Source organism: Panthera uncia, assembly GCF_023721935.1.
Source record: "Panthera uncia isolate 11264 chromosome C1 unlocalized genomic scaffold, Puncia_PCG_1.0 HiC_scaffold_3, whole genome shotgun sequence".
NCBI lineage: Eukaryota > Metazoa > Chordata > Mammalia > Carnivora > Felidae > Panthera > Panthera uncia.
In genome coordinates, this window is record NW_026057584.1 from 108,470,009 (window position 1) to 108,489,720 (window position 19,712).

Consider the following 19,712-nt stretch of genomic DNA (forward strand, 5'->3'; position numbering starts at 1 on the left):
GTTGGTTTGTTTGTTTTTCCTGGTATTAGTCACTTGCTCCTTTCCTCCTGTTGGATTTCAGTATCTTTGTATGTAGACCTGTGCTGGTTTGGGGATTACTCCTCTTTGAATGGGGTGAGCTTTCTTGGGTCAGAAGGAAGTTCATACGGGTCAATGCCATGTCACAGGCTAGCAGAAACCTATGAGATTTTAGTCTTTGCTTCTCCTCACCCAACGGGTTTCGGTCCTATAGGGCTATTCACAGGGCAAAGACTCTTTTTCCACCTCACGGTGGGACTGTTTTCCTGCAAATATGGCTTGTCTGTTTCCTAGAACCAAGGTAGGTCAGGGAATCTTCCATTGCTACCTCCCACTGCCATCCTGGCAAGAGCAAGAGAGAGTGGGAAAGGAGAGAGGGAATAAGAAGGAGAGGGAAAGAGGAGGAGGGGGTATGAAGAGAGCATTGGAAAAGACGGCCCCCAGGAGAGGTAAGTCTTGAGCAGGAAAGGGAACATGGAACAGGTGTTTGACCACTGTCTTCTATCTTCTGTCCAGGGTGACCATGTGTGGCTGAACCCCCTCCCTGCCAACAAGACCAGCGTGGCTATTGGGTGCATCATCAAGGAAACAAAGCCTGGCAAGATCTTGGTTGAAGATGATGAGGGCAAGGTCAGTGTGGCCAGGCTCTTCAGGGAGGCTGGGCCCTCTTAGCCCCACCCCAACCCCACCCCTCTAGGACCCTGAGCCCCTTTCCTCTTCTGTCACTGCTCTCCAACACCAGGGGTTTCAGAGCCCAGATGGGGGGAAACCTACCCAGTAGAACAGACCACAGTGGGGTCCTGTCATGGTGGACATCATGTGTCTGTCTTGGGGAATGTTTCTATAATGAAAGAGCAAGGACTGAGTAGGTAGATGGAAAACTAGGCCAATTAAGGGAAGTAGGAAATAGGGAAGTGAGGAAGGGGCTGTGACAGAGAGGGAGGGTGGCAGAAAGCTGCTTTGCCAAGTAAAGGAGGGTAAGCCTGGAGACCAGGAGGAGAGAAGGAAAGGTGTTCTTTGAGGAGAGGAGGGCCCCAGAATGTGAGGAGGAAGAAGACGAGGCTCAGCTGGTACTGAACAGAACAGCCCAGGTGAGAGAGAAGTGGAAGCTGGGGTGGCCTGCAGGGTTGCAGCTCAGCCATCTGGGGGTTGGGGGGTAGCTTCAGCCAAGTGTGGTGCCATGAGGAAGGGCATGCAGGGCTAGGGGTCCAGCTCATCCCTTCAGTCCCCCTCGGGCAAACCTCTTTGCTGAGGTGCTGCAGCATCGGGTATGTGGAGACTTGGCCTCCAGGGAGAAGTTTCTAGGCTATGACCTGTAAGCTGCATATTAGGGAAGCCAGTAAAACATGAATGATTATATCTTCCATTTGCAAAGTGATGTTTTACAGTTTACAAAGCACTTTTACTTGCATGCTTTTATTCCAGCCATCTGTGAGGCCCCCAGGTGATCCTGCTCCTGATCTCAATGACAGCCAAATCTGACTTCTGGCTACAAGCTACTCTGACCCTGGTCTGAAATTCACCATTAGCCCTGGCTTCACACTGATGCTTGGCTTCACACTGACACCTGGCTTCACACTGGCACCTGGCTTCACACTGACTCCTGGCTTCACACAGACGCCTGGCTTCACACTGACGCCTGGCTTCACACTGACGCTTGGCTTCACACTGACCCCTGGCTTCACACTGACCCCTGGCTTCACACTGACGCTTGGCTTCACACTGACCCCTGGCTCTAGACACGTCCTTTCTCCAACTGCAAACTGCCCTGATCCTCCCTCAGGTTTTCCTTGACCTCAGCCAGAGACTCAGGCCACCAGGTCAGCTGATGTGCTGAGAACTTGGAGAAGAGGTGCAGTGGGTTGGCCCATGTGGAGGCCACCCCTCAGGGGAGTCTGTGCCCTTTGTTCCAGGAACACTGGATCCGAGCAGAGGACCTTGATACCCTCAGCCCCATGCACCCCAATTCAATGCAAGGTGTGGACGACATGATCCGCCTGGGGGACCTGAGCGAGGCAGGCATGGTGCACAATCTCCTGATCCGTTACCAGCAGCACAAGATCTATGTGAGTCCCCGTTTCCACCCTCTGCTCAGGGGGCTTGGTCCATGTGCACTGACCTCCTGGCTGGGGAAGAAAAAAAAAACAGGCACCAGAGGTTTGGAGCCAGGCACACCTGGTTCAGTCCCCACCCAGCCAACCCACCCCCACCCTCACTGCGTGAGGTGGGCAAGGAGCTTAACACTTCTCCTTGGCATCATAATACCTTGCAGTCTCAGAAAGCTGACAGGCAGCATGCCAGCACAGTCCCTAGCACACAGTAGGTGCTCAATTAGTGCTGTCCCCCCTTCATCTGTGGCTGAGTGGAAGGCCTGCTTTGATGGCCAAGTGGACCAGAGGCCAGGGGGGTGGACATAGTCTTATGTTCCTTCCTAGGCATTTGGCAGAGACAGGGTCACTAGGCAGCAGACCCCTGCTCTCTTGTGAAGTGAGTCCTGTGATGGTCAGGAGGGCTGTGCAGATTGATGTGGGTCCTTCTCCCAAAACCTGGCAGCGGATGGGAGGCTCACCCCAGCTCTAAGGCTCATATTCCCCTTCCAATGCGATTTTCCCAGGAGACTGAGCATTCAAAACTGGCTCCAGCCCCGCCCTGAGTGGGTGTGGCCTATGAAGTCACTGCCTGCCTGGGCCTCTCCTAGTTCAAGGTGGCTGGTTTGGCTCTGAGCAGCCCTTCAGGGATGAGTGAGCAGGGGACCCCGAAAAGAGGGGAGGGCTGGTCAGGAGAGTGAGGAGGCTCTGCGGTGGAAGGGGGCAATAGAATACACTGAGTGAACACTGGCTGAATGTGATTCAGAGATCCTGGGACTGATAACGCCAACAAGCTAAAGTGAATTACAGTTTATCCTTTCCAAAGAGCTTATGCTTGCATTCTTTTATCTGGCTGTCATAGTCCTTGGAGTCAGAGACATTAAACTCTCCATTCCTAAAATGAAAATTTGGATGTGGATAATCATGTGACTTGATGAGGTGGCTCTCCCTGTCCCATTCCCAGGACTAGTGGGGGCTCCAGATAACCAGGTGGTCCTGAATGGGGTCCTAGGAGGGATCAGTGGAGGCTACGCTTGTTGACCAGCCTCATGTGGTCAGGTGAGAGGCAGGTGAAGACTCACTTCATAAATTCAGCCCACTTTTATTGAGTCTTCTAAACACCAGACAGAACGCTAAACATTTAACAAAGACCTCATCTAATCTTCCTGTGAATGTACTCACCCCCAGCTTTTGTTTGCGGTGAACATCCCGATCTTTCCAGCTGAATGTCTTGTCTCCCTGGCCCAGAATCAGACCCCTCTTCCCCACCAGACTCAGCCAGTCCTGGTAGCCTCAGCAGGCCACACTCAAGGTCAAGGTCAGGGCCAGGCAGCATTGGCCTTCAGAGCAGAGAGCACTAACCACCTGTTCCCTTCCCCAGACATACACAGGCTCCATCCTGGTGGCCGTGAACCCATTCCAGGTGCTGCCCCTCTACACCCTGGAGCAGGTGCAGCTGTATTACAACCACCACATGGGTGAGCTACCACCGCACGTCTTTGCCATCGCCAACAACTGCTATTTCAACATGAAGAGGAATAAGAGGGACCAGTGCTGCATTATCAGGTGGGGGGGGGTCAGGCTCCCCTTGTCCCTGGGGAATCACATGGGCCAGGCACTAGTTTCTAGTAAAGCAAGGAGCATCCCCTCTCCCTAAACCTCTCCAAACCAGCCTGCCTACAAGGCCTGTGTGATTTAGGGGCTCCCATTCAGCTGCACACAGCCTCCTCAAGGGCACACATCTCACCTACACCTGCTCCCTACTGCCCCTCCACCCTGACAGGTCCCTCCAGGGCTTCCTTCCTTCAGAATCAGCTCTTCTACTGCATCAGCAGGACCTGCACTGCCCCAGCCTTCATGAATATTTCCTCAGACAAGGAAGGAGAAATGGGGATGGGCACTTTTAGAAATGGGACCCAGGATGGCTTCTTGCAAACACAGGGGTCAAATAGGTGATGTCTCACACACACACACACACAAATCTCTGGGCAGGCCTCAGGTGAGGACAGGGGTAGCAGCAGCTCCAGTGGGCAGCTCTCAGGTTTCTGGGGCCCAGGAGGGACATGTCCTCCTCCAATCCAGGTCCTGACCCTTCTTCAGAGGCCCTCTGCCTGGCCTGGCCTCCCTGCTTCCTGCACAGGCCCACCTGAGGGAAGGCAGGGAGAGAGGGAAAGGAAGGGGGAGGGGGAATTTGGCTCAGGGCACATTGCTTGGAGCTATAGTAGAGCCATTCATTCATTCATTCATTCGAGGGTCCACTGTGCTCTGGTTGCACACCTGTTCTGTACTAACATGGGGAGACAGCAGCAAATGAAAGGGACTAAAATCCCTACCTTATGGAGTTTACATTCTAGAAGGGGAGACAGACAATAAATAAGCCAATTTGGGGGGTGGGGACAGCAGGTAATGAGAGCTTTGAAGAAAAGCATTGTAGGGAAAGAGGAAAGACAGTGATGGGCTGTTGTTCTAGAGGGAGGGCAGACCAGGCACGGCCTCTCTGAGGACGGATGTTGGAACAGAGACCAGAATGAAGTCCTATAGCAAGAGATGATCACATTTGCTGTTCTCAGCAGCCCTTTGAAGTAGATCTTCTTATTCCCATTTTACTGTTGGGTGGGAAACCTCCCACCAGAGAGGCTGAGATCCTTTCCCAGAGACACACAGCTGCTAAGTAGGGAATTCTAACCCAGGACACTGGAAAAGAAGACAGAGAGGTATCCTGGGGTGATTCCCACTTTTCCAGAAGTGAATGGAATTATGTGCCAATGAGGGCTGGTACTTTGTCTCCCTCTGGGGCTCTGCCTGTCTGCTCCGTGTGCTCCCCATCTGCCCCCTCCCCCCGAGGACTAGGCAGACCAGCCTCACTGCAAGAGTCTGCCCATGCTGCCCAAGAGCTGGGCCCCATGCTGGCCGGGAAGCTCACCAGGCCAGCCTCCACTTCCAGGACAGCAGTGCCTCAAGAAGAGGGTAGAGTACCCCGATCTGTGGCTTTTTGTACGAACAGAACCTCACTCTGAGCCAAACTTCCTTCTCCTCTTGCCCTCCCCTCCCTCAAGGCCATGAGAAAATCATCCCAGCTCTCCCCTCAGCATCCCATCTCTGCCTTGGAGGTTTGTTTGGGGAGCTGGTGTTTGCGGTGAGCAGCAGAGGTCTGCTGATCAGACTGACTCAGCAGGCAGTGATTGTGACATTTTGATCAAAACTTTTTTTTAATTAATATTTTCAGAGGAAACAATATTTGTCTGAGATTTGTTTCAAAATAGGACAGGGTGGAAAACAAAATTGGCCAGGAGTCGAAGCTGGGAATCGGACTGTGGGAGTTCCTCATGCAAACTGTAAAGTGCAGGAGTCTCCTGGGGAACTTGTGAAAGCCTGGATTCTGAGGGGACCTGGGTGGGCCTGGGTGCACTTATGATCGGGTGACAAGAAGTGCTTTCATTAGCAAGACACTATTCAGCCCCCACTTTTTTTTTTAAGTTTTTCTTTAATGTTTATTCATTTTTGAGAGAGAGAGAGAGAGCAAGCAGGGGAGGGGCGGAAAGAGAGGGAGACACAGAACTTGAAACAGGCTCCAGGCTTTGAGCTGTCAGCACAGGGCCCGATGAGGGGCTCAAACTCACGAACCACAAGATCATGACCTGAGCTGAAGTCAGACGCTTAACTGACTAAGAGATCCAGGCTCCCCAAGCCTCCATTTGTAATGTTTGACATTTTCCATAATAAAAAGTAATTGATACAAAAGTGATATTCAAGCCTCCATAACAGTAATTAACTATTAACCTGAGTGTGCTATGTGCCAGATTTGAGTATATTTTTAACTTAATTCAACTCCTTAAGAAACTTTTAAAAACAAGTTTTCATATCTCACCATTATGAAATGAATATATATTCACTATGAAAATTTTACAAAATTTCAGAAAAATATTGTTGGAAAAAAATTGCTAGATACTTCTGGAAGAGATGGCTTCCCCTACCCCCTTGGTTACAATTATACTGAAGACAGTGGACATTTGTCACTTTACTGTACCTACTGGCATTGCCCACATTTACTGAAAGCCCCATATAGACTTGGTCCTAGTGTTCTCTAACTGGAGAGACCATAACTAATCGCCCCCACTTTATAGTACTTCTGATTTTCCACAATTGTTCTTTTTTAATTTTTTTTTTTTTAAGTAATGTCTACACCCAATGTGGGGCTTGAACCTACAACTCCGAGTCACAAGCTCCACTGACTGAGCCAGCCAGGTGTGCCGGATTTTCTGCAATTGTGATGATAAATGAATAATACTTTAGTGAGCAGAGAGCTTTGTGAAGAAAGCTTTTTCTGATTTCAGGATTGCTTTCTTAGGCTCAAGGCAGGGTAATTCTGAAGGTTTTTGATACCTATGCTGCATTGCTTTTCAAAAGGACTGATGCAGTCTCCCATCTGGCCAACATAAACTCACTGCTCAAGCAGAGGATATTACAACAAGACATTGTGCCATCTGGTCCCGTTCATTCATCAGTAGTTACTGAGCACTGGGCCGGTGACACTGGAATGAACCAGATACAACCATGCCTGCAAGGAGCTCCCATCCAAGCAGGGCAGAAAAGACGAACTCGCCAATAACCAATACAAAGTAGACAGCTGAGACCCACAGGGCAAATGTGGTGGGATTTGTGCACAGGGGTTTGGGGGGGAGGGCATCTTTGTTCAGACCAGAAAGCAGTCCTGTGGTGGGTCTGCAGAACAGTTGGGGGTACTGAAGAAACTGCTGGTTTATTGACTGATGCCCTGTGTGCCCTCTTCGCAGTGGTGAGTCTGGGGCAGGTAAGACGGAGACCACCAAGCTCATCCTGCAGTTCCTGGCCACTGTCAGCGGCCAGCATTCATGGATTGAACAGCAGGTCCTGGAGGCCAACCCCATTCTGGAAGGTAAGTGGGCACCCTCACAACTGGCCCTCCTCCCCAGACCCTGTAGGCTGGAAGCTTCCTGCCAGGAGGTGTCCATGGGGAAGGACAGGATGGGCCATACCCTTTCCATGACTCAGGTTCCCTCAGGACAGGAAAGACCAGCATGAAGTAGATGGTAGTGTGGGGGCTCCCGGGAAGCCAGAATGGGAAAGACTGATGACCTTGTAAACAAGCTTTCTTTAAGCGTATTTTTCACGGTATTGAAACAAGTATTCCTTTTAAATAAAGACTGTGGGATGAAATCAGTTTGGCAAATGCTGGGTGTGTCCACTTGAGCCACCGAGGAAGCAGTTGCTAAGCCTGTGTCAAGACTGTCTGTAAGGGGTCTATGGGGGGTGACCCTGCAAGATGAAGGGGGAGGTGGCAGGAACAGACAGGAAATGTCACCCAACTGGGATGCCCATAGGACACTCAGGAAAGGGAAGGCAGAATTGGCAGGATGAGGTTCACACGGCACGCAGATCTGCCCAGGTCTTGACCAGCCTAAGGCGGAGCCCAGAGCAAAGTGCCTATATGAGTGCCCTGCACTGGGCACTGTGCCAGGCCTCAGCATCCCCTCACTCAGTCTCTGGTGGGGGTTGCCCAGAGATGTGGACCTCAACCCCCCAGTACCCAGCCACGGTCAGTGGGTTCTCTCCTGTTTCTTTGTAACAGAGGGATGTTTTACATACAAAGTTCATCTACAGTTTTATGAGTTTTGACAAACTCAGTCAGAATGCCCATCATAGTCCTGATATGGAATGTTCCTATCACCCCAAAACTTCCCTCATGGCCTCTCTTCCCAACGCCAGTCTTTGGCAACCACCGATTTCTCTTTTCTCCCCTGTAGAGCTAACCCTTGAATAATGACGGTTTGACATGCACAAGTCCGCTGTGGATACATGTGGATTTTTTTTTTTTATAAATACAGTACAATGCTATAAATATATTTTCTCTTCCTTATGATTTCAATAACATTTTCTTTTCTCTAGCTTAACTTTATTGTGAGAATACAATATATAATACATATAACTTACAAAGTATGTGTTCATCGACTGTATTATCGGTAAGGCTTCCAGTCAACAATAGGCTATCGGTAGTTAAGTTTTGCAGGAGTCAAAAGTCATACATAGATTTTAAACTGCACGGGGAGTCAGCACTTTATCTTTTCCATAAAGTTATATAAATGAGATCAAATGGTTTTCAGCGTTTTGGGGCTGGCTACTTTTTTTTTTTTTAACTTTTATTTATATTTGAGAGACAGAGCATGAATGGGGGAGGAGCAGAGAGAGAGAGGGAGACACAAAATCCAACGCAGGCTCCAGGTTCTGAGCTGTCAGCACAGAGCCTGATGCGGGGCTCAAACCCACGAACTGTGAGATCATGATGTGAGCCGAAGTTGGATGCTCAACTGACTTGAGTCACCCAGGTGACTCACATCATGGCTAATGATGTAGAGCATCTTTTCATGGGCTTATTTCCTATCTGCGTATCTTCTCTGTATGTGTTCAAATCTTTTGCCCATTTTTAAATTGTTTCCTTATTAATGAATTGGGAGCTCTCTATATATTCTGGATTCAAACCCCTTATAATATATGCATTTTGCAGATATTTTGCCCCAGTCTGTAGTCTGTTCCTCCGTTCTGACAGTGTCTTTCAGAGGCCAGATGTTTTAGATTTCGATGAAGTTCCATTTATCTTTGTTTCTCTCCTTGACTATGCTTTCAGTGTTGTGTTTAAGCAATCTTTGCCCAACCCAGAGATTTTCTTCTACATTTTCTTCTAGATGTGGTGCAGTTTTAGGTTTTACATTTAGATCTGTATCTATTTTGTGTTCATTTTCTCTATAGTGCAAGGTCTGAGTCGAGTTTCTGCTTTTTTCTTTTTTTTCCTTCCCTTTCGTTTCTTGTTTTCTTTCATAAGGATATCCAAGAATTTCAGGCCCATTTGCCAAGAAGACTATTCTTTTCCCATTCAGTGGCCTTTGCACCTTTGTCCAAACTCAGTTGATCATACATGTGTGAGTCTGTTTCTGGATTCTCTGTTCTGTTCTATTGCTCTCTCTGACTACTCTTTCACCAATACCACACTGTCTTGAGTTCTGAGCTTAGTCAGTTTTTCAATCAGGTAGCACACATCCTCCAGTGTTGGTGGCCACATTTACTTTTCTATATACATTGTAGAATCAGCTTGCCAATTTCTACCAAAAAGGGCTGACATCAGGTTTTCTCGAAGAGAGATTGGCCACTGGGTTGAACCACACAAAGTAGGTTTCTGAAGCATAGTTAGTCCTTATCAGAGCCTCTGCTATCTGTCGGGATTCCTCAAGGGGGAGAGACCAAGGACTCTTTTTCCTTCTTCTCTTGGGACTAATGATGGATGGTGGTATTTTCAAACTGCAACCCAACCCACCAATGAGTCTTGAAATTAGTCTTTTAGGACAAATTATAAATTAAAAAAAAAATTTTAATGTTTATTATTTTGAGAGAGAGAGAGAGAAAGGAGGAGAGGAGAGGAGAGGAGAGGAGAGGAGAGGAGAGGAGAGACAGAGCACAAGCAGGGGATGGGCAGAGAGAGGGAGACACAGAATCCGAAGCAGGCTCCAGGCTCTGAGCTGTCAGCACAGAACCTGACTCGGGGCTCAAATTCACAGACCATGAGATCATGACCTGAGCCAAAGTCGGATGCTCAACCAGCTGAGCCACCCAGGCACCCCGGTCTTTTAGGACAAATTAAATAGCATAGAAGAGAAAATACCCCAGTGCACAGCTCTTGATCAGAAACAGTACTGAATATTTTCTTTTAATTACATGTATAGGTGGGGGTGTGTATTCACTGAGACTCATTGCAAAGGGTCTTTCTTATTGTGGGTCATGTCCGAGAAGCTCACAGAAACAGCTCTATAAAAACGCACCTTCAGTCATGCTGCAATCCAAATGCCTTCTGGTGTGACCCCCCATCTGAGCCTTGTCCCTGCCAGCTTGCCCTACCAGCCCCTGCCCTTCAGCCTGAGCAATCTTTCCAAAATGCAAATCTGTTCCCATACTCCCTCAGAAGGTTTCCTGCCTCCCCCATCACCCACAGACTAATTCCAAACATCTTAGCCTGGCATTCAAGGCTCTATGCTACTAACTGGTTCCGTCTGTCTTCCACTGCTTTCCTCTATATTTTATGCTCCAGCCAAATTTCCCGCTCTGTGAGCACACCCCATGCTTACCGACACTTGCACCTTTACTTGCACTTTGTCTTCCCCTCAGCACACTCTTGGCTGCCACCACCCTCCAGTGCAATGCTACCCAATCCTTCAACTCTGGGCTTAAGAAGCTTTCCCAGATGATCCCACTAAAAGTAAATTTCCCCCTCTCTGCTCCCATCATGGGCATCACCCTCTGACCTTCAGCCTTCGGAAATGCCAAGACAATCCGAAATGATAACTCAAGCCGCTTTGGGAAGTATATCGACATCCACTTCAATCCTAGCGGGGTCATCGAGGGTGCACGCATCGAGCAGTTTCTCCTGGAGAAGTCCCGGGTCTGCCGGCAGGTGAGGACTCCCTCTGCTGCACTGGTCCTGGGGAACCTCTGCCCACCCCAGGGCTGGGAGTCGGGATGAAGAGGCTTTTATGACAGGTTCCCTTCCATCACTCTCACGCCTCTCCAGGGACACCCCCCTTCCCGCCCCTGCCACAGACCTTCAGAGGTCTTAGTTTGTTGCCACTGTACTTACCCTGAGATGGGCCAAGGACCCCTAGAATTGGGTAATGATGGTCCTTTCCCAGTATTCAAGAAGAAGAAATCATAGGATTTTCTGTTTTGAATTTTCCATCCACATCATGTTCTACATTGTTTGGTGCTTACTACTTACCTCTCCTAGAATTAATTCTAAGGCCAGGCCAGTCCTGAGCTAAGGATCTGGATCCTGGCATCACTCCCTGGCTTGCAACTTAGGAAAGCTGACCTCGGGGCTGGGAGGAGCAGTGGAGATGCAGGGAAGCCCCTGGGAGCCAGGAGTTTGTGAAGAGTGGCCTTTAGCCCAGGGCTGTGGGCAAGAGCTGACCTTGGAAGCCCAAGATGGGGACATCTGCCAAACCCAACGTCCCTCAGGTCAACGCCAGAGCCACATCTGGTTGACAGACCTTGGAGCAGAAGCTGGGACAGGGCTGGAGGCGGCTTGGTGGCCTGGGGGTGGGGGATGCTTACAGGCTCTCTGGACCGCCTTCCCCACCAGGCCCCCGAGGAGCGGAACTACCACATCTTCTACTGCATGCTCCAGGGGATGAGCGCTGAGGAGAAGCAGCTGCTGAGCCTGGGGACGCCCTCCGAGTACCACTACCTGACGATGGTGAGGCCCACCCCCCTCTCACCCCGCCCCTGCCCTCCCTGCCCACCTCTCCCACCCCAAACCTGACAGCACTGCCCCACCCAGCCTCCCAAGAGCAAAAGCAAGAAGAAGAAGGAAGGCTGGTTCCTGCTACACCTGGGGTTTGCAGCCACAGAAAAGCCCTGCGGCGGGGATTGAGGGCTCCCTTTTTCCATCCTCCACTCCAGCCTTCTGTTTTTGTGACTGTCAAGGCCTTCCTTTTGCTCGTGTGTTTCCTCATTTTCTGTTGAACTCCTAGTCCCTCTCCACGAACCTCAGCTCTCTCTGGTTCCAGATGTCAGAGGCCCTGGTGGTGACGGAGAGTCGTAGCCGCACCTCTCCTTCCTCGATTTCATCCACCCATTTCCAGTCGTCCATCCTTGTAGGTGCCTGAGAACTTGAACTCCAGCAAAGCAGGGAGTTGCTCTTGCTTTGGGCTGCACCCCCACGCCTGGAACAGTGCGGCGCATGCGGCCATCCGGCCCGTTTGTTGAGAAGGGGATGGCAGAGTTCTGCCTCTTGAATCTCCTCTGCCTAGCCCCTCTCTCCTACGTTCACTGCCTGAAGGCCTTCCTCATTTCTTTCCCAGATCACGGTGGTAGTTTCCTCCAGCATCCTCCCGTCACCAGACTTGACCTCTAATCTATCATCCTTTCTGCAGACCTTCCTTCCACGGTGCAAGTCTGACAGATCCTGTCTCTGACTGCCATTCTGCAGGGGCCTCCCTGTGGCTCCTTGGCGTGGTTTCCAAGCACCTCCAGATCCCCATCATCCCTCCACTTCTCCCCATATGACCCCCGCTTCCTTGCCAGCCCCGCCGCTGCCTCCGCAGCCTAGCTCCGGCTATTCTCTGCCTACACTGCCCTCTCCCTGTGGTGCTATGAAGTACAGCGTGTGCTTTCGCCAGGAAGCTTTTCCCCACTTCCCCATAGGGTTGTCCTAGCCCTCTTTGGTCTCAGCAGCACCTGTAACAGAGTATGACACCATCATTTGCTTCCTGCCTCCCTTATTGGATGCACGGCGTCCCACACAGGGCTAGGCCTCTCCATTTGTGAATTCCCACCAAGTAGCACAGGGCCTGGTACATGGGGAGCTTTGGAAGGTGTTTGTTAAAGCATTGAACTCGCAGGATTCCCCAGGGATGGGTGACAAGTAGGGACTCAAAGAAGATCAACGGTTTGGCTGAGGCCACACAGCTTCCAACTGCCATTGCTGGCTGCTGTGTCTATGTTACCATGATTCTGCCTCTGGAAATAATTCTGTGTATTTTCTGAGCTGGAGCCTCTCCAGCTGGCCTCTCAGAGTCCACCTAGAGCCTGTGAAGTGTCACTTCTTAGGGGCCTTTGGCTGAGTCCCTGACACATCTCTGCCTTACTAGCCCTGTGATGGAGGAGGTTGGGTGTGGGGTGGCCCCCAGAATGTTGAGGTGCCCAATCTTACAGGGAAACTGCACCTCCTGTGAGGGTCTCAACGACGCCAAGGACTATGCCCACGTGCGCTCTGCCATGAAGATTCTCATGTTCTCTGACTCGGAGAACTGGGACCTCAGCAAGCTGCTGGCAGCCATTCTCCACCTGGGCAACGTGGAGTTCATGGGTAATGCTGTGTCCGCTCAAACTGTACCCCCTGGGGAGGAAGACTGGAGGGACTGGAACAGGAGGAGGAAGAAGTCTCTGGGAGTTCTCACATAGTCTAACCCTGTCCTGGGAAAATGCATTGAAAATTGTAGCTATGATTTTGGAGGTCTCACGGTGTGACAGGGAAGATGTCAAAGCTTAGGGCCCCCTGAAGATGAAAACTCTGATCAGTCCCCCAGTTTTAGCTGGGACCCTACAGGGCTACCCCCTGAGGATAAGGGTGAACCAGAGTAAACAGAGTCATGCATGAATGTACAAGTCCATTTGTAGGCATCTGGGTGGTCTGGGCATTAGGGTGACCTGGCCCGTTAGTGCCTCCAAGCATCTGATGGATCCTTCCTTCTCGGGAGGAAACTGGCACCAATTTTGATTACAAATTATTACTTTAAACAATTTTTCAAACACAGCATCTCACATGCAGCTGGGGATAGATAGGAGTGAGGAAACAAGATATTGTGAGTGAGAATCAGCGGAGATAACAGACAATAGAAATAGAGCCACAAAGACTTCAGATGTTTGGGGTTATTGGACACAAACCATAAAGCAGCTATGCTTGCTATGTTCAAGAAAAGAAAAAGCCAAGCTTGAAAATTTAGACACGAAACTGGAAATAGAAAATGTGACATTATATATTTTAAAAGGAACTTTGTAGAAATTGTAAAATTAAAAAAAAAAAAGACCAAAATGCAGAACTCAATGGATGGTTTTAACAGCCAGTTTTATATACATGGAGAGGGAGTGTGTGAGCTAGAGGAGAAGCTGGAACACAGCATGGAGATACAGAAGGATGGAAAATATATAAGAGAGAGTAGGAGATGTGAAGGACACAGTGAGAAGTTATAACACACCTTTAATTGGTGTACTAAAGGAAAAGAGAGAAAGAATGGGGCAGAGGCAACATTGGAAGGAACTATGGTTGGTTCTAGAATTCATGAAGGACACCGATTCACAGAACAGTGAGGAAAGGACAGACTTTTCAATAAACTGTTGGATGTCCATGTGGAAAACATGAACTTGGACCCCTCTCTCACACCATATAAGGAAATCTACTCCAGGAGAGTTGTTGTTCTGCCCGTGTGATCTATCCACCACACTGGCACTTCTGCTGGTGACAGGTGGGTGCTGACACACACACAGGGGGCATCTGGACCTGGGAGAGTATTACAAATGTGGTGTCGAGGACATGGGACCAGGCACAAAAGAATGCAGGTCTTATAGATCAGACGTTCGATTAGATCACACTTAACAAAATTTAAACACAGGTGAGATTAAATGCTGTTAAGGACTCATATTTAGGTAGTAAAAGGATAATGGAAAGCAAGGAAGTGGTTTCCATTAGTGAGTGGGGAGGAACGTGGTCTTAGCAAGAAAGGACCATGAGAGCTTCGGATGTTGTCCAGGCTTCGTATCTTGGCAGTAGTAGTGGATACACAGTGTTGACTTAATCATTATTTATTATAACACGCCTTGGGGTTCTATACACTTTTTTATGTGAATGCTTTATTTTATAATTTTTTCAAGTTTAAAAAAGAGAAAATATATACATACAGAAACGACACTTCCTCCCCCCCGCACCCCCAGCAGCCCTGATGTGGAGGTTGCCTCAGAGAAGGGGATTGAGGCTAGGAGGGGCCGGTCAGGAAACCTCTGCAAGGGGACTGGACCTGGCTTTTATAGTGACGCTCTGTGGATGTCCGCTTATTTGACTGAATGAATAAATGATGCCTGGATCTCCATGGACAGCAGAGTGGATTGAAGGGGGCTGATGGCTCATCTTTCTCTTTAGTAGACCCCATCCTGCCCACACCAGCACCAGCCTTCTCCCTCCAAATAAGCCCTCTTTTCTTCAAACTTCACTTTGACCCAGAGCTACGACCTCACTGAGTGGAGGGGGAAGTAGTCTGTTACACTCCTTCACAGCTAAGGGGCTGGTAATCACCAGGGACATTGGCTCCCACAGAGAGGGCCTGGGAGAGGTGGTGCCCCACATCCAGGAACAGTTGCCCCTAATAGGTGGATCTGTGGCTGCCCAGGCCAGGCCCTACTGGGACCCCTGATCCATCACTTCGGCTGCCTTGCCAGTCCGGGTTACTGCTTCTCTCCACAGCCGCAGTCTTCGAGAACCTGGACTCCTCTGATGTGATGGAGACGCCTGCCTTTCCCATCGTGCTGAAGTTGCTGGAGGTAGGCTGGCCATTGTGTCTGCCAGCTTCCATTTCTGTGAGGGGCCCCAGGGGTCTGGGCTCACAGCCACCTGACTCCTGATTGTCATAACCCTCCCCAGGCTCCCACTCCTTCCCCCCAACTCCTCTCCCAGACTCTCAGCTCAACCCCTGAACCCATCTGGCTCTGCAGACACTGGGGGTGGGAGGCAGTGTGAGCTAATCTTTAACAAAATGATCAGTCCAGCTTTAACACACGTCTCTTCCCTCTTCCCCATGTCCCCCCTGCTCTTCAGGGGCCTTCACTCAGGATCCTCACTACCCACCCCACCCAGTCCCCAAGCTCCCCCCACACGGCCACATGGCCCAGTGCCCTTACACTGGACCTTCCCTGCCTGCCTCAATAAGCCCCTGCCTTCCGGAGTTGTGCTATTCTGGGAAAGTGGAGCCTCGCTTGGAGGAAGGATGGCAGGCCCTGGCTGGAGACACATCTCTGCCCTGGGAACATTATAATTTCCTCCATGTCACACTCTGTTGACAGTTCTGGTGGGAAATTAATAGAATTGAAGCAAGCAAACAAACAAAGCAATCACATTTTGCTGCTAATATTCTTAATTTGTTCAGGGTTCTTAGAAACTTTGGGTTCTTGCTGGCTCAGTCTTCCCTGCATGGTGAGAGGACTGGCCCATCCAGAATCCTCCTGTTCCCTTAGGCCTTCAGCCCCCAGGCAGGAATGGCTTCAGTTGGGGTCCATCCAGATGCCAGTCACCTGGCCTCAGAACTCTCCCCACCCACTGTTCTCCAAGGTCTGCTTATGGCACCAGCCCCTTCCCCGGCCCCCAGGAGACCAGCACACAGCTGGTAATCCAAGCAGCCAGCAAGCCCAGGACCCATCCAGGTTGTGTATCCTTCCGGAACACTCTAACACCCCAGTGCTCAGACTGATGCTGGGCCTGGGCCTGCCCAGGGACCCTGACTCTGGTCTCCATCTGGCCCAGCCCTCTTGCACAGCCCCATAGGCATCTCCCACCGTCAAGCCTTGGGCCTAGGGTGTTTGGTCATGGGAGAAAACAAGACTAGGTAGGTCAGAGCCAAGGAGCCAGGCCCCGCCACATCAGCCATGATGCCAGGCCTCACCTGCCTTTCCAGGTGAAGTGGCAGGCACTCCGGGACTGTCTGATCAAGCATTCCATCGTCATCCGAGGGGAGTTTGTCACCAGGCCCCTGAACATCACCCAGGCTGCAGACCGGAGGGACGCCTTTGTCAAGGTACAGAGCTGTGGGAAAAGGGGCCCCCGTGTCTGTGTGTTGAACAAGGCTCCTTGCCCTGCTGGTAGAGAACAGGAAAGAGTGGCAATGGCTGGGCTGGTCCTGACTGCCAGTCACCTGCCAGGTGACTGTGGGCTTTTCTAGCCTCTTTGGGCTTCGGGTTCTTGCCTATAAGTAGGGATAACACCCCTCAGCAGGTCCAGGATATCCAGTGTGGGTGCAGCCTTTGCCGGTGAACTTAGAGATAAGAGCCAGCCTTCCTCTTATGCTTCAAAGCCTGTGGGCTTTCCCCCATGTCTCCTCAGGGCATTTACGGGCACCTCTTCCTGTGGATTGTCAAGAAAATCAATGCTGCAATTTTCACTCCACCTGCCCAGGACCCCAAAAATGTGCGAAGGGCCATCGGCCTCCTGGACATATTTGGTTTTGAAAATTTCCAGAATAATAGGTATGAAGTTCTCAGTTCGCCTGCTTTCAGAGAATGGGAGATCGGCTTGGGTCCTGTCTAGCTGAGCAAGCTGGAGGGTAACCCTTCCTCCCCCATGGGACTGCTCTGCAGGCCCGGATGTGTCTGCAGTGAGATGGTCTGTGTGCCTCCCCCTGACTCCCCCTGCACATCTAGAGAAGGCCACATAGCTAAAGGCCTCCCCAAGAGTCGGGCTGCAGCCCAGCATCTGTCACCCCTCTTGACCCATCTGCTCTCCTAATGAACTGAAGTGAATTATCACGTGAGGCAGGGGTGAACATGGAAATTGCTAGCCCTGATCCAACTGCTTCGTTGGTGGGATACCCTACTAGTAACGGGGAAAGGAAGGTAGGAGATTTGTGACCATCCCTGACTTTTGAGTTTGGCAAGGGTCAGGCAAGGCAGGACACCTCTGGCCCTGTGTCCCAGTGTCCCAGCAGCCCAGACTGGAGGCCCACAAGCTGGAGGCAAGAGGCAGGTCAGAAAAGCGATGCCTAGCTGGGACTGTGATGAGGACCGGGGAAGGGGGCGACAGGGCGCTGAAGGGAGTCAGGCAGTGGAGTCAAATAAGGACAAGTGATGCCCTGGGGCGCTGTTGAGTGGCAGGAGGATGTCCGAGGAGGAAAATTAGGACAAGCAAGCAGGAGCATGCTGGGATTGCTGCCTCCCGGACCAGCGGGGCGGGCAGGGCAGGCCTGCTCAGTGCGCTGGGGGGATGGGCAGGGCTGGCTAAGCCCAGGGCAATGGCAGCTCTCAGGCACAGGAAAGTCAGGTGTGATTCAGATAATCGGTTTTTGTCCCTAGGAGCGACAGCTGAGCCAACCAAGCACCTTGGCTGCCTTAGAGGTGGTTGTGGGGGATCCGGTCATTTATGCAGGGGCCCCTCCCTGAGGGAGCCCTGAGCTGGGTCTGTGACAGGGCACCAGTCCCTTCCTGTAGGTGGCCACTGAGTGCTCTCCAGGCTGCATGCTGGGAGTGGGGCACACGGTGGACCTGTCCCCTCACCTCCCGGGTTAACAGACGTTGAACAACCAGTCTCAGGAATGGTGAGGTTTTGCATAAGTGGGCAACCCATCCGGAGGAAGAAAGGCCCAAGGGATGAACACAATGAGCTGGGTAATGAGGAAGGAGAGGAGGGAGGCAGCAAACATGTGACCACTCAGGCCGGGGAGAAGTGGGTGCCTTCACAGCACCGCAGGAAGGAGCCCGCAGCGACCCAGGCCACTCTCAGAGACGCAGCAAGGCTTTGCACTGTTCTATGTGCACTGTTCACTGTGGGGATCTGAAAAGAGGGGATTGGAAGCAGGGGGACAGCGGGGCTGCTGGCCAGAGAGCCCGCCACATAGTGTGTGAGATGGGGATGTGGGGAGAGCCCGCAGGAGGCCGCGGCTGTGCTCTGGATGGTGAGTGAGGGGCCTGGGCCCCGGCTGCAGTGTGGGAACAAAGTCAGCAGAGCAGAGTTCCGACTCTGGCAGACAGTTGGAACTGGGAAGGGAGGAGACAGAGGTGTCAGGTGTGACTCCTTGGTTTGTGAGTCCGGGGTGGGGGGGGGGGGGGGGGGGGGGGGGGGGTGATGATTGGAGGCGCCGACCTGAGATGGGAAGCGGGGAGGAAGAATAGCTGGAGGCCGGAGCGGGAGTAAGGATTCTTGCTGATGCAGAGGAGCCCGGCCCTCGGCCCTCAATACTGGGGCCTTGTGCCCCTCGGGGTGGGGCTGCTACGGGTCACGTGGTCCCCCAAGGCTGGGCTCTTGACCAAGGTCTCTAGGTCTGTTTGCCAGGGGCTGGAGCGGGTGATGGTGGCGGAGACGAGAGAAGGGGGAGGGTAGAGACTGCGTGTACGTGTGTATGGGGATGAGCACCCGCAGACTACGCGGAAGGCTGGGTGCAAGCGGCCGGCAGCTCCGCGGGTCCTGCAGGCGACGACAGGGACAGGCTGACCGGGCCCCTCCTGCGGGGGCGGCGCTCCCTCCACAGCTTCGAGCAGCTCTGCATCAATTTTGCCAATGAGCACCTGCAGCAGTTCTTTGTGCATCATGTGTTCACCGTGGAGCAGGAGGAGTACCTCTCAGAGGGCATCGCCTGGGACTACATCCAGTACAGTGACAATCGCCCCACCCTGGACCTGCTGGCCCTCAAGCCCATGAGCATCATCTCCCTCCTGGACGAAGAGAGCCACTTCCCGCAGGTGTGTCCCTGAGCCCACCCACCCTCGGGTGGAGAGCCCCACTCACAGGTCTCACCCTTGAGGTGGGGAAACTCTCCTGGGTCCCCTGGGTTGCGGAAACCTCTGTCAGACATTAGCAGACCAGCCCCAACCCGGGCAACCTCCTCTCCTGCGAGTTTCACCTCCTACAGGAAAGCCTCCTGACTCCAGCCTCGCTCCCACTCCCCAGCAGCATGACATCGCAGTCACTGTTTATTCACATCCAAGAACTCACCCTAAGAGGGGCTTCCTAAGCACTCGTGGGCCTAGAGCTGCAGAGGGTACAAGAGATGGAAATGCTTGCTTTCTCGCCCTCAAGGTGCTCTGCCTGTCCTAGGAAAGTCCCTAGACTTTCAAAGCAATCTGAGTCCAGAGAAGGGTGAAGCCAGGGCCAGGTACCTGGACAACGGTAGGGAAGGGTGGAGCCGGAGAGCCAGCCGTGGAGGTCAGCAGACCCAGTCTCTGCTCCCAGCTCAGCCCTCATTTATAGAGACTAGTCACCAACCCCTGAGTGGCAGTTTCCCATCTGTTAGAAGGGTCCTCAGTCATTCTGAGCTGAGCTGCTCTGCCCCTGTG

General features: G+C 51.8%; 1 protein-coding gene across 1 annotated transcript in view; it reads left to right on the forward strand.

Moving 5' to 3' along the window:
- The first annotated feature begins 463 nt into the window (after window positions 1-463).
- Window positions 464-19,712, forward strand: part of MYO7B (myosin VIIB) — a 63,817-nt gene continuing 44,568 nt past the window's right edge. The window contains exons 1-11 of the mRNA XM_049615789.1: window positions 464-648; window positions 1,932-2,084; window positions 3,487-3,671; window positions 6,899-7,020; window positions 10,439-10,581; window positions 11,266-11,379; window positions 12,840-12,993; window positions 15,142-15,218; window positions 16,346-16,465; window positions 16,771-16,913; window positions 18,908-19,118. Coding sequence (XP_049471746.1) covers window positions 493-648; window positions 1,932-2,084; window positions 3,487-3,671; window positions 6,899-7,020; window positions 10,439-10,581; window positions 11,266-11,379; window positions 12,840-12,993; window positions 15,142-15,218; window positions 16,346-16,465; window positions 16,771-16,913; window positions 18,908-19,118 — 1,578 coding nt within the window. The 5' untranslated portion in view covers window positions 464-492. The remainder of the gene's footprint in view (window positions 649-1,931; window positions 2,085-3,486; window positions 3,672-6,898; window positions 7,021-10,438; window positions 10,582-11,265; window positions 11,380-12,839; window positions 12,994-15,141; window positions 15,219-16,345; window positions 16,466-16,770; window positions 16,914-18,907; window positions 19,119-19,712) is intronic.